This window comes from Rutilus rutilus, assembly GCF_951802725.1.
Source record: "Rutilus rutilus genome assembly, chromosome: 25".
In the NCBI taxonomy this organism is placed as follows: Eukaryota; Metazoa; Chordata; class Actinopteri; order Cypriniformes; family Leuciscidae; genus Rutilus; species Rutilus rutilus.
In genome coordinates, this window is record NC_140229.1 from 20,990,870 (window position 1) to 21,004,087 (window position 13,218).

At 39.2% G+C, this 13,218-nt stretch overlaps 1 protein-coding gene across 2 annotated transcripts in view; it reads left to right on the forward strand.

The window, feature by feature from the left end:
• mtrex (Mtr4 exosome RNA helicase) overlaps positions 1–13,218 on the forward strand; it is a 36,950-nt gene that overhangs the window by 21,554 nt on the left and 2,178 nt on the right. For both annotated transcript variants that reach the window (XM_084400388.1, XM_084400387.1), the window contains exons 16-26: positions 1,062–1,212; positions 1,480–1,652; positions 1,812–1,880; positions 5,113–5,241; positions 5,822–5,932; positions 6,629–6,817; positions 9,470–9,633; positions 9,814–9,919; positions 11,368–11,424; positions 11,705–11,867; positions 13,057–13,161. In XM_084400388.1, coding sequence (XP_084256514.1) covers positions 1,062–1,212; positions 1,480–1,652; positions 1,812–1,880; positions 5,113–5,241; positions 5,822–5,932; positions 6,629–6,817; positions 9,470–9,633; positions 9,814–9,919; positions 11,368–11,424; positions 11,705–11,867; positions 13,057–13,161 — 1,417 coding nt within the window. The remainder of the gene's footprint in view (positions 1–1,061; positions 1,213–1,479; positions 1,653–1,811; positions 1,881–5,112; positions 5,242–5,821; positions 5,933–6,628; positions 6,818–9,469; positions 9,634–9,813; positions 9,920–11,367; positions 11,425–11,704; positions 11,868–13,056; positions 13,162–13,218) is intronic.

Below are 13,218 nucleotides of genomic sequence, written 5' to 3' on the forward strand. Positions count from 1 at the left end.
TGCCTTCTCAATTTTCTTCTCTGGGCCTGCGTAGAATCAGACTCTGTGTTGCAAAACCTGTTGATTTATAGACAGCTCTGTGGTTTTCTTACTCTTAGCGTGGTCAGTTGTTTACTCATGTATAAAGGCTTCATTGGTTGAACGTTTTATTTTATTTGCGTTGTGGAATTTAAGAGATGTTTGCCTTGGTAGCACAAGCTTTTTTTCATCCATTAGTTTTCTTCTGCTCTGGCGTCTATGGCAGCCCATAAAACGATGGTAAAAATGAAATTGTGAAATTTGTCACACAGATACAGGACAGTCCCAACATTAACTATAGCAAATTTGAAGTCTCTAACTCAGTCCCTCTAATGCCACCAACTGTCCAAGTTCTTTCTTTTTTTTTGATGTGAAGGCCAAATATGGTAATCCATACTCAGAATTTGTCCTCTTCATTTAACCCATCCAAGTTAGTGCACCCACACATTAGGAGTAGTGAACACACACACACTTTTGAACTAAAGGCTAGAAACAAAACAAATATTCCCTCTGATTCCTTGGCTCAAGACGATTAGAATCTTTGTTTCTATGAATTTGTTCAAATTGTTTCAGTGATTCAATTCAAAACTCTGATTAGACTATTCATTTGTCCTCACTTGTAATGTTTATGCATGTGGTTTTTCAGGCATTTAAGGTGATAAGTAAAAATTTTGGGTAAATGTGCTTTTTATTATATCAGTGTTTCCCATTTATTACCTAGACTCTGGCGGCCCACCATAGTTTAATCTGAATTGGCACAGTTTCATAATGAACCAAATATAACATAAAAGGTCTTTTTTTGTGTGTGTGTGACTTTGCTTAGGCAATGTATCTGTCAAGTGAACAAAAACGTGATGTGGCTTAGTGCCCTTATCAAATCTCAAAAGCCTGCATAAGTGTATAGTCTTTTGCACTGCATACTTCAAAGCGAAGCACTTTCGGCATATTCCACATCTTGGTTCACAGCAAATGAATGTAGTGAACTCCCTCATTGGATTGTGTTGGATTCATGATTTATTGAGTTACACCTTTTATTCTCGTAGGGTACGGCAGATCCTCTGAACAGCGCATTCCATCTGACCTACAACATGGTGCTCAATCTACTGCGTGTGGAGGAGATCAACCCAGAGTACATGCTGGAGAAGTCCTTCTACCAGTTCCAGCACTATAGAGCCGTGCCTGGCGTTGTGGAGAGTAAGAACGATTCTGATTTAAATGAATATTTTCCATAGATAAATTCTGTAAGCATTTATGCATCATCATGTTCTCTGTGAAACAGAACAGCAGGAACAATTTTCAAGATTAGAAAAGTCTGTTAGTCTGGTTTAGCACAACACAAGTTAACTAGATTTTTCTTGTTCATTAGAATTTACATAGAATCAGTAATTGGGTTGTCATATAGTTGTTACAGAACCTCTTTGTGTTTCTCACTTGTGTCTTTATTTTCTGTGATTCTCACAGAAATGAAAAAGCTGGAGGAGGAGTATAATGCAATACGAATCCCCAATGAAGAGAGCGTGGTGACCTACTACAAGATCCGTCAGCAGCTGGCCAAACTGGGCAAGGAAATCGAGGAGTTTGTTCATAAACCGAGATATTGCCTGCCCTTCCTGCAGCCGGGCAGACTGGTCAGGGTAAATGGCCAGTGGCTCTTTCTGTACAAAGATACAGTTAATGTTTGATCTAAATCTAGCAACTGTTTTGTTGGAAAATATAGCCCTTCAGACCTGCTTGGTTTTGTTGGTTTAGAGAAACTGAAATTGCTAAACACTTTTTGGGTTTTTCATTTCCAGGTGAAAAAGGAAGATCTGGATTTTGGTTGGGGTGTAATCGTCAATTTCCAAAAGAAGGCAAATGTCAAGGTATTATCCATTTTTTGTTTTTTTGTTAAAGTGCCCAACTATAAGAGGTCATGTGTTGTGAGGAATCAAATTTTCCTTGATCTTTTGAGACTTGTACCTTCAGAACTCAAAATGTCCTTCCAAGTGGAAAAAAGTCAACTAAAGGCTGTAATACATTACATGTCTAGACAACAAATCGAGGAAAAAATCTGTGCAAAAGTAAAGTCAGTGCTAGTTGCTGAAATTCAGAGCCAATTTGCAGATTTTGGGCAGTCGAAGGTGACCGAGATCACAAAACACATTATATCCATTCAGATTATATCCAGGGTTCGTATGTTTTGAAAAAACCTGGAAAAGTTATGGAATTTGAAAAATGCAAATTCCAGGCCTGGAAAGGTTTTGAAAAAATAAAAAGACCCAGAAAGTTTTGGAAAAGTCATGGATTTTTTTTTTAACACAGCCTAATATGTTATTAATACAAAAACTGTTTAATAAAAAATATATTTCTCGTTGTCTTAACGTCCTTATATTCGGGCGGCATAACGTTCAATTCACTTCCGAATCCGATTCACTTACTTTGCGATGTTGCCTGAGGCGAAGTCGGTGCTGACAGAAATTTTATTGAAATGCCAGGAAAGTGGCACGAGCATGCTAAAGTTTTGCAAGCACCGGTGGGTCGAGAATGTAGCGGAAAGCTCTGGCCGCATGTGAAACGATACGCAGTCTATTAGCCTAACTTACGTCTGTCTCCTGCACGCGAGAGGAGGGAAGAAAACGAGTAAATGTCAGTTCAGTTGTAAGTTCATTCTTTATGTGCTTAGATGTGTGCGATATTGTCTATGAACTATGATGATATTGTAATCATTGTTTTGACTATGTACGAGGCACTGCGAGTGCGAGCTGACATCGCGTTTGTCTCTCATGCTTGCTTTCACTGCGTGATGTGTCAGTGCAGTTATAGATGTGCCCAAATGAGTTTTTGTCTTATATTTATATCATATTATGTTGTTATATTAGAATATCACATGAGCAAGAGTGCCGTTTTCCTTTGCATATAATTGCAAATGTGCTATTTATTTTATACAACAGTTAAATTAACAATAAAGTTAACATTGTGAGTTACTTTTTGGACACAATATTGTCAATTCTCACTTTATATCGCCGACGAGAATTTCATAATGAAGCCGTGGTCCAACAGACAGCGATGATTTTTTTAAATTTATTTAATGAAATCCGCGTTTTGAACGAATCAACGATTCAATGAACAATCACTTGTTTTTCTGAATGAATCAGCTGTTTGAACAAATCGGTTGAAATTACTCTAACAACTCGCTTATTAAGACAGTGACTTGCCGCCACCTACTGGTGGTTTTAGTTTCATATTTAAAGTATCTTTTAATTAAAACGTTAAAATTATAAATAATTTCATTTAAATATTGAATAGCTTTATTTATGCAATTGTAAATGAAGTGTAAATATAGTAGGCTAATGCCAGTTTGATGCGGCTTCTGTGTCAGCTCTAATGTCGACTGACATTTTCAGGAATACATAGTTATGGAAATGTGCCGAAAAGTCATGGAAAAGTCATGGAAAAGTCATGGAAAAGTCATGGAAAAGTCATGGAAAAGTCATGGAAAAGTCATGGAAAAGTCATGGAAAAGTCATGGAAAAGTATTGGTTAAAATGTGTATGAACCCTGTCAAACATGTTTGACATTTTATCCAATTTTAGAATAGGTTTTGTTTCTCCGATGAGACACATTTCTGCATGAGTTTGTGTTTGGAAAGACTTAGGCTGTGTCTCCACCAAAGCATATTTTTCCAAATGATGTGGTAGACTCACGCCCTAAGTCTGGTAGTGTGTGTGATCCTCAGTCGTTTAGTGTGTGATGTTCAGTTTTCTCTGTAACCATTTATTAAATCAGCAAGTGTTTGATGCCTAGTGTTTTAAAAACTGTACGGTTTTTAAAAGCCGTGTTGTGTATTCCAGGCTTAAGCTGCAAGAACGGGCAGCTTTCTTTCATCAGACATGACGTGTATCACCACTTGGTTCTGAAATGCCCAGCAGCACAAAAAAACAATTATTTTAAAGGGGTCCTATTATGCTTTTCCACTTTTTCTACTTTAGTTAGTGTGTAATGTTGCTGTTTGAGCAAAAAAAAGATCTGCAAGGTTACAAAGTCCATTCCAGAGAGAGATATTTTATTTAACAGAATCCACATTTTAAGAACGACAACGAACGGCTCATTTGGACTACAATGCATTTTTTCCGGATCTTGTGAAGTCACAGTGTTACTCATTTAAATAATCCCTGCCCACGGAATGCGCAAAAAAAAGGGACGAGGCCTAGATAAGCTGCGTTGGAGAAGACAGTGTTGGCGCCATGTCAGAGACACGTCCCGTCCCCCCCCCCCCCCCCCCCCAACATTTCGAAAACTCATTTGTTTGACCTTCCTAAGGCTGACGAACTTGGAGTGGTTATAATTTATTTTTAACACTGTTCCTGAACATTGTAACCCCAACGTTTATCTGTGCGCTGCACATTTCTATGAAGAACAGCTTGTTTTCTGTTGCTTTTGTAAGCTCTCGCTTTTGTAAGACGCTTCGCAGATCCTTAGGAAAATTAACCATGGTTTAGTGATCGATTACTGTTTGTATTACCTTTTCCGACAAATATCACGATTTAATGGTGGATAACATTGCATCTATAATGTATAAGAAAGAAAAAAAACATACCACTCTGAAACGTCCTGTGGAGTTCGTGCATGAAATCCGTTCTGTACGATGCTCTTGTACTTTAACATTGTCAGGGTCTGAATCGGGCTTGAATTGGTTTGAAATTGACGCCATCCTCAATATTTACACTAAAGCAGAACTCACGGTTGTGAAGGGGCGGGACTAACAACACACTGGGCCAGCAAACCAGTCCCAGCACTTTTTGTATTTCGGAAGGAGGGGCTTCATCGAAAATGAAGTGTTTGAGACGCACTGGGGAGAGGTGCTGTAATAATGTAAAATGTGTGAAAAACAATGCATTTTTTGAACAATCAAGCATGAAAACATTCTAGTACACCCGAAAAACATATTCTAGTACACCCCAAAAACAAAGTCAAGACTTAGTAAAAGGGCATAATGGGACCCCTTAAAGGTCATGGAGTCGGTGTTAAATGGTCATGAAAAAACAAATTCTGTCTTTCTTTTTTTTTTTTTTGTCTTTTCACAATTTATTAAAAAATGTTGTATGTTCTTTGTAGGCTGGAGGTGGTGATGTTGACCCGTTGTTTGTGGTGGAGGTTCTGGTCCACTGCAGCAAAGACAGCGTAAAGAACGCGGCCACAGAGGCAGCCAAACCAGCAGGCCCAGGGGAAAAGGGCGAGATGCAGGTGAGAGTATTTGATGGTTAACATACCCCAGAATTGACACATCAGCTTAGATTTTATATAGCAACTAGGGCTGCTGAAATTAACGCGTTAACGCCTGAGTTTTTTTTTTCCCCAGTTTAACGTGTTTAAAAATATTTATTAAAATATGAAGTATTTAACGCAATTACCAGAGCATTTGTTTTTTTATATTATTTTCTTTTTTTTTATATTATATGATCATGCTATCATTCATTCAAGTGCTATTAAACCATTCAAGCATAAGACGCAAAAACGTAAAAAAAAAGATTTTTGTCATTGTTTTCCTCTCTTGACCTCTTCTCCCAAACGTTAAGCAATTTAGCCGGCGCTCCAGAGGTTTGAGGCTCAATGGCTTTAGCTTATGGCTCTTGTTTTTCTTCCCCATCTCCGTGGGCTCGTAAACTCTGCTTTATGTCTGCGCCGGTCCTGCTAAATGTGTTTAGATTGACCCTCCTTGCTTCTCGCTGTGGGTTTTGGTCATATATGGCCACGATGTGAAGTTCTTCATGCAGAGGCAGCCGGAGGAGGTTCGTCCAATCAGAACTGTCTGTTTATCGTTCAGGTTGTTCCTGTGATTCTTCATCTCATCACCTCCATTAGCTCTGTTCGGCTCTACATCCCCAAAGACCTGCGGCCCTACGACAACCGACAGAGCATGCTTAAATCCATACAGGTCAGTGCGCGCGCACACACACAGTGGGTATATTTTGAATGGCATACTACTCGTGTGTGTATTTTTTTTAATATAAATGTGTACATATAATTCTCATTTAAAAATTAAGATGTTTTTACACAATTCAATTCAAAATGATCAGTATTTAGGTATTAACTTAACACATCACTGTATTAAAGGAAACCTATTATGCCCTTTATACAAAGTCTTGATTTTGGGCTCTACTAGAACAGGTTTTCATGCTTGAATGTTCAGAAAACACAGCGCCCCTTACCATAACTGCTAGTTTCAACACACTAACAACACAACTCAACCAGGACTTGCCTCTTTTTTTGCATATGCCTTGGGTGGGAATTATTCAAATGAGGGATACTGAGGCATTTTACCACTTTTGCATACTACCGCACATACACTACACTACAAAAGGTTAGGGCACATCTGTGTTATTCTGTGCCGAGTGTAGCAGATTGCTTAATCTTGTTAATCCTGAACCCTTCCCTACACAATCACACAGTTCCTTTACACTTCACCGAATTGGCTTCAAATAGTTGCAGACGCTGATCTCTAGGAGCGGTCATGCGTCTTTTTCCTGTTGGATCATCTCAACCGTTCTCCTAATGGAAGGTGTTGAGTGATGATCATTATAATAATGAGAGATTTTAAAGATTAAAACACATGACTGCTTCTCGTTCCCAGGAGGTGCAGAAACGTTTCCCAGATGGTGTTCCGCTGCTTGATCCCATAGACGACATGGGTATCAAGGATCCAGCGCTGAAGAAGGTCATTCAGAAGGTGGAGGCTTTCGAGCACAGGATGTACACGCACCCTCTGCACAGCGACCCCAACCTGGAGGCAGTTTACACACTGTGTGAAAAGAAAGCACTGGTGAGTCCTCTAGGATGTGCGTGAATGTGCAGAAGTCAAAGCTGGAATGATATAAATGTCATTTCTTTTCATAGACGCAGCCTTTTTCTGGTCAGTGCAGGAGTCACAAATGTCATTTGAAATATGGCTCCATTGTTTAGCGTGCTAGAAGGGCTGGATGTCATTTCCTGCAGCTGAAATCTTGAAGGTCCACCAGAACCAAACAAAAGCTGGAAACTGGCTTTAGTGCAGGGTGAATAGGTGCTCAGATCGGATCACAACAATCATATGGCCACATAGTTGACCACATTGTGCAACGGTATTAAGAGGATAAGTGTTTTTGTTTTAATACGGTCTCTGTAGGCTTTGCACATGGGTTATATTTGTTGTTGGGAGTATGCGTTATGGGATCAAATGGTCAGATGCATCATGGAGACTTGGAAAATCCCTCCAAACCAGATTAGACTTGGGTTAGATCAACCCTGTTCTATAAAGATCTACAGGAACTAACCCAGAACTGAACCTTCACTATGGCCTAGAGAACCTAATACGTTCTGCATTAAACGCAGGGTAGCTGATTTGTTCCAGAAATGTTTTGTTATGCTGATTGAAAGTCTCTTCACACCCTGAATAAAAGGTTCAAACGACAATCACCAGTGACAGCTGGAGTTTCACCCGTTGTAAAATGCAAAAGACTTCGGAGTGGCTATAAAAAAAAGAGACTGCGACCGGGCCATGCGAAAACACGGATAATATCGGAAGGGCAGGAAATGTAGTCACGCAATGCTGATGTTGTTAACATTAACAATTTGAGAACAAAGTATAATTTGTACGGTTTGACGTGATATGATAAGCGATCGTTAGATTTAATCAGCGCGTTTTACTGCAATGCTTTTTTTCCCTTAGTTGGTCAGAACAAAAGTGGATGTTACTTGTTCAGACGACATTTTCCAGTGAAAATCCTTATGTTGGTCATACTTCATAAGTAGAATCTGTGATTCTGAATGCCAGGATCCACACCAGCGCAGTGACTGACAGCTGCACATTCTCCTCAAAACATTAATTCATCCGCGCCGTGCCGAGGCAAACGTAAAGTTAATAATTCCGCGAAAAACTGCAATTGCAGATTTCAAACAGAGATGGCGACAACGAGGAAACACTGCGGACTGCAGCTTTAAAATGAATACTGTAAAAATATTGTATGATATTTCATTTGCAATTGTTCATTGAGCTCATGTCCTAGTTGTAGGCATGAATGTAGGTCATGCCATTCAGACCACACATTAGCATCAGCAATACACCATACAGCGAGTTTGGTTATTAAATGCTAAAGCATGTGTTGTTGATTGTTGGAGGTGGTTTCTGGGGGAGTGAGAAATTCTTGCCCTTTTTGCTTGAGAACAGTTTGGCTCTTCTCAGTGTCCTGTTTTCAGTCTGAGCCTGAATCACTTTAGAAAGATCTCCGATAAGCTGTAAAGAGGGTAATGGCATTAGGGCAGAGTCTTCTAAGGGGTGAATCAATTGTGCCTTAGAAGGCCAACACCATTTAACCTTTCTGTCTCAACTGATATTAGCTATCTGGACTGATTTGGGTTTCCTCTTTTAGTGAATGGTAGCTAAGTGTTTAATATAGTCCTCTGTCACTACAGGTCAGTGCTGAAATGTATAGCACTCTGATGTTGATAGGATTTTAAGTTCAAAGACTATGAGTACATGAACCATAATTTATAACTTTTGTTCCGTAGGTAATGCTGCAATCAAGTGTTTTTTTTATATTTTCAGTTCAAGGCATTATCAATGTCTTAAGATAAACTATTAAAGATCGTTTTCAGTAATCAATAATATAAATAAATAAAATATAAATAAATACTAGATGCAAAAGAAATAGAATTAGAAATGTTGCCTTGGCAACTAACTGAAATTGTTTAAGTTCAAAAACTGAAATAAAAACAAAGCTAAATAATAAACCAGTGATAAAAATAAAGCTAAATAGAAATATTAAAGAAGCCTAACTAATAAAAAGGATAAAAGCACATAACAAAATTACTTAAACTTTTAAATAAAATGAATGATGTAAATGAAAACTGAAAATATAAAAATGACCGTGACCCTCTTCCTGTTTGCCGTTTGGGTGTTTGTCGTACAGCAAAAATAAAGTTTGTTTAGAGTAGAGTAACTTCACATGCATTGGCTGATCTTGAAGAAAAATGTTCTGCATCATGTGGAGCAAAGAACCATGACTTAAGTTAGACAAATGTTTGCCCATGTTTTATGCGCTGTCTCCACTAGTTTTGTATGTTCAGTGTGTTGTGACAGTGTGACGTCTATGCGTTAAATCATTACACTTCAGATACCGCCTTGTTTTCTATGTGGCGCCTCTGCCGTCAAGTTTGTTGATGCGTAACATGCAAACGTTTTAACTGAGCGCGAAATAAAAAAAGTCAAGTGCGTGTTTACAGATGCCGTTTGTTTGTGGAAAGCTCTAATGGTGTATTTTGTACGCAAGAGCGTGACAGGTGTGTTATGAGTAGCTCTACGATTTTGTTGTTTCTTCCTGGAACTTGCGTCTTTCAAATGGACGTTTGTTTCAGGAACATGTAGTTGTTGATGTGGAAACTGATGTGTTAAACCACATTTGTATATGTGTTTTCTCACTGTGCTTGTGTGTATTAGATTGCAGGGGACATTAAAGCGGCGAAGCGGGAGCTGAAGAGAGCTCGCACTGTGCTCCAGATGGATGAGCTGAAGTGCAGAAAGCGCGTGTTGCGCCGCCTGGGATTCGCCACTTCCTCTGATGTCATCGAGGTGAAAGGCCGTGTGGCCTGTGAGATCAGCAGGTAAGAAAAAATAATTCTAGTTCACATTGTTCACAATTCTAGTCCTTGTTCTAAACAGTTGTAGCTAACTGCTTTATGTGTCTAAAAGCAAACAAAACTCCAATTTTGCACCCTAACAGCCCTTAAATTGAATACTCAGGCTTGTGTGTAAAGCGTCTTGTGTATTTCCTGTGTTTACAGTGCAGATGAGCTGCTGCTGACAGAGATGGTGTTTAACGGGCTGTTCAACGACCTGACGGCGGAGCAGGCCACCGCGCTCCTCAGCTGCTTCGTCTTCCAGGAAAACGTAAGGCCAAAACGTCGTCATGCACATGCTGAGATGTGGTGAGGATGTAATATGAGAGAAGTCAATGGGTTATGACAGTTATGGGCCCAAATAACCGGTTGTGTTTATATTGAAACGGTCATGAATGCAGGGAATGAGGTTATTCAAAGGCCCAGCTTCTATTTGAGACTTGTGAAGAGCATGCCTTGTTCACTGAATGATTGCACTCTATGGAAATTAGCTCATAAAAATTGTATCATATATTTGATTTGATATTGTAAGTAAATTTGTAAGAAAAGTTTTGTTAATTTGGAAGTTTTCAAATTCCATACATGTAGCCAGAATAAAAAAATATATAAAACAGGATACATGCTGATGCCGAAAATGATGCCGTGTACTCTGCAAATTAGCCGTGCACGTTGTTTTACAGTAAAAAAATAAATACAATTTTCCGGGAGAGATTAAACAAACTACTGGAAGACTGTTCGGCTGTGTTTGCTTTGGGCTTTAAAGGTGCAGTAGCAACAGAAAATCACTCAAACAGATATTCCCACCCCAAACACGCCATTTGTTCACCCAGTGTTATGTCTGATCCCGTTGTGCCGTTTGTCGTGCATGTTGGTTCGTGAAGCGTGTTGGTCACGGGACAGCTGCTTATTCTTGGTAGTCATCTGTCAGTTTGAGCCTTGTCACCTGCCATACGCTGGTGGGAAAGACTGGGATAAAAAGGAAAAGCATCCCGCAGCAGAGAGAGAAGTTTAAACGTTTTATTTTACCATGAAACTGGGTGAAAGTGTCGAGTGAATCCTGGTGACGAGATTTATGAATTTTCAGTGGTATGAACATTTTTTGATATCTTAACCTTATTTAAAGCAAAAAATAACTATATTGTGATCCAGTGTTAAATAAAATGACTCGCGTTGTGATACAAGATTTTGGTCATATCGCCCACCCTAGTCCAGATCTATCAATTTATTCAAATGTTTAAGAAATGCAATTCATGCGTAGTGACTTGAATTAAATTTTGTTTTTAAACATGTTTTTGTTTTTAAGTCCAAAATGTGGTAGAGCTGTCCTGAAATCCTAATGAGAAAAGAAATTCTTAATAAACTGAGGAAATAGTAGTAGATATATAATATAGCATAATCAATTATTATTGTTTCTTAGGAAAAATATTACATTACTGCTGTACTGCCTAATATTTAAGAACATTTTCCTGCCAAATTAAGTCTTTTGGTGTAACACACAAACTATGATGGAGAGTTTACCTGTTGCTTTTAAGAAGTTAATCCATTTTAAACCTATTTGATGTCATCCATTGTTGTTCCATCAAAACTAAAATGAAAGCCTCTCCCATGAAGCCGGGCAGATCACATTCCTATTATGCATCATTTCGAAAGTTAAAGTGCACTGTCACTGTGGTATATTTGTTCTGACAGTGTTCCTTTATTGCCTGTTTCCGTCCACAGGCTAATGAGATGCCCAAACTGACGGAGCAGCTGGCGGGACCCCTGCGACAGATGCAGGTAGTGTGTTCGAGGGGGAGGACTTGTTCAACCACCCTGAAATTCTTCACATTACAAGCTCACTATCACACACACACACACACACTATTTACCAAATAACTCTTAAACTCCCTCCTCTGTTTGCATTCACGGATTATGCAGATAGGTCAGTCTGATCTTCCATAGACTCTGTAAAAACACTGTCAAGCTGTTCAAAACAGTGTGTGAAGAGTCAAATTGGCTGCGGTGGGAATTGTCCTATATTGTCTTGAATGTGTGTGTTCTGCTGCTGTGGTTGTAGGAATGTGCCAAGCGAATTGCTAAGGTGTCCGCAGAGGCCAAGCTGGACGTGAACGAGGACACTTACCTGAACCAGTTCCGCCCGCACCTGATGGATGTGGTCTACACCTGGGCCAACGGCTCCTCGTTCGCTCAGATATGCAAAATGACAGATGTGTTTGAAGGTACTAGCTCCCTCAGAACAACAGTCAGCCGTCACAAAAATACTGCGTTTCTGCTTGTCAAGCTTTCGCATATTTGCGATTTAAAGCATATCAGGTAAACATTGCCGTGATTGTAAGGCTCTTTTCCTTTGGCCAGTTTTGTGTCTTAGGCTATCAGTGTCAGTGAATATTTTTTTGTGAATGTTCACTTAAGTCCATATAAGTTGTTGTGTAAAATATATTTATAGAAAATGTAAATATATTTCAAATATACACAGTGGAATTTTATTTATTAAATATTAGTTATTTAATATTGGTTATTGGTACATAGAATGACATTTCATTTGGTATGTATTTATTTTTGTTATATTTGTTTATTATTATTATTATTTTTTTTATTTTTTTTTTGAATCAGTATTATAGTGGCTGTTTGCTCCATATTATGGCTCTCCATATTTGGGGGTGAAATTACACTTTTAATGCACTAGCTAACACAACTATTGATATTTGGGAGAAAAAAGAAAAAAAATTGTTACCCATATTGCCCAGCTCTATTTCCCGACAATGGCTTGTTTTGAGTTCTACTATAAAAAGACTATTTTCATATCATCTGTTTCCCAGAAATGAACAAATGTAATTAGGTTGTGAGAAAAGTGGGAATCGGCGATGTTGTTGTTGGTCCAGACTTAAGTACAGCATGAGACATGTTGGGAAATGAAAGGGTTTAAGACGTCTCTTCAGCATGTCTTGTCCAGAGCATGACGCGAGCCTTGAAACACGGATCTCATGTCTTGCTGTCAACAAAAAAAATCCCCATGTGTCTGTGCTCCAGCCCCTGAGTGAGATTTTGGCTGTGTTCGTGTGCGTTAGCAAACAGCAAAGCACTTGTAGTGATAAATTGTGGTCAGGGAGAGATGTTATATGAAAAATGTAGAAGTTTCTCTTTCTCTCCATCCCCCTTTCACCTCGTACTGGATTGGTCTCATTGGAGATCTTGGAACATCATGCCAGTAAAGCCCCTTGTGCCAAGAAAGGTTTCTTAGAGATAAACATTTCTAATGCAACTGGACATTGGAACTATGGGTTACAAGCACTGAAAATGACCATATGTGATTGGTATGTAGTGAGCACAGAGAGGATTTACTCACACTCTCTCTCTCTCTCTCTCTCTCTCTCTCTCTCTCTCTCTCTCTCTCTCTCTCTCTCTCAGGCAGTATTATCCGCTGTATGCGCAGATTGGAGGAGCTCATGAGGCAGATGTGCCAGGCGGCCAAGGCCATTGGAAACACGGAGCTGGAGAACAAGTTTGCAACGGGTAGGACATGCTGTAGACTCGTGGTGTGACTCATTCAGCTAAATAGAGCCATGTGCA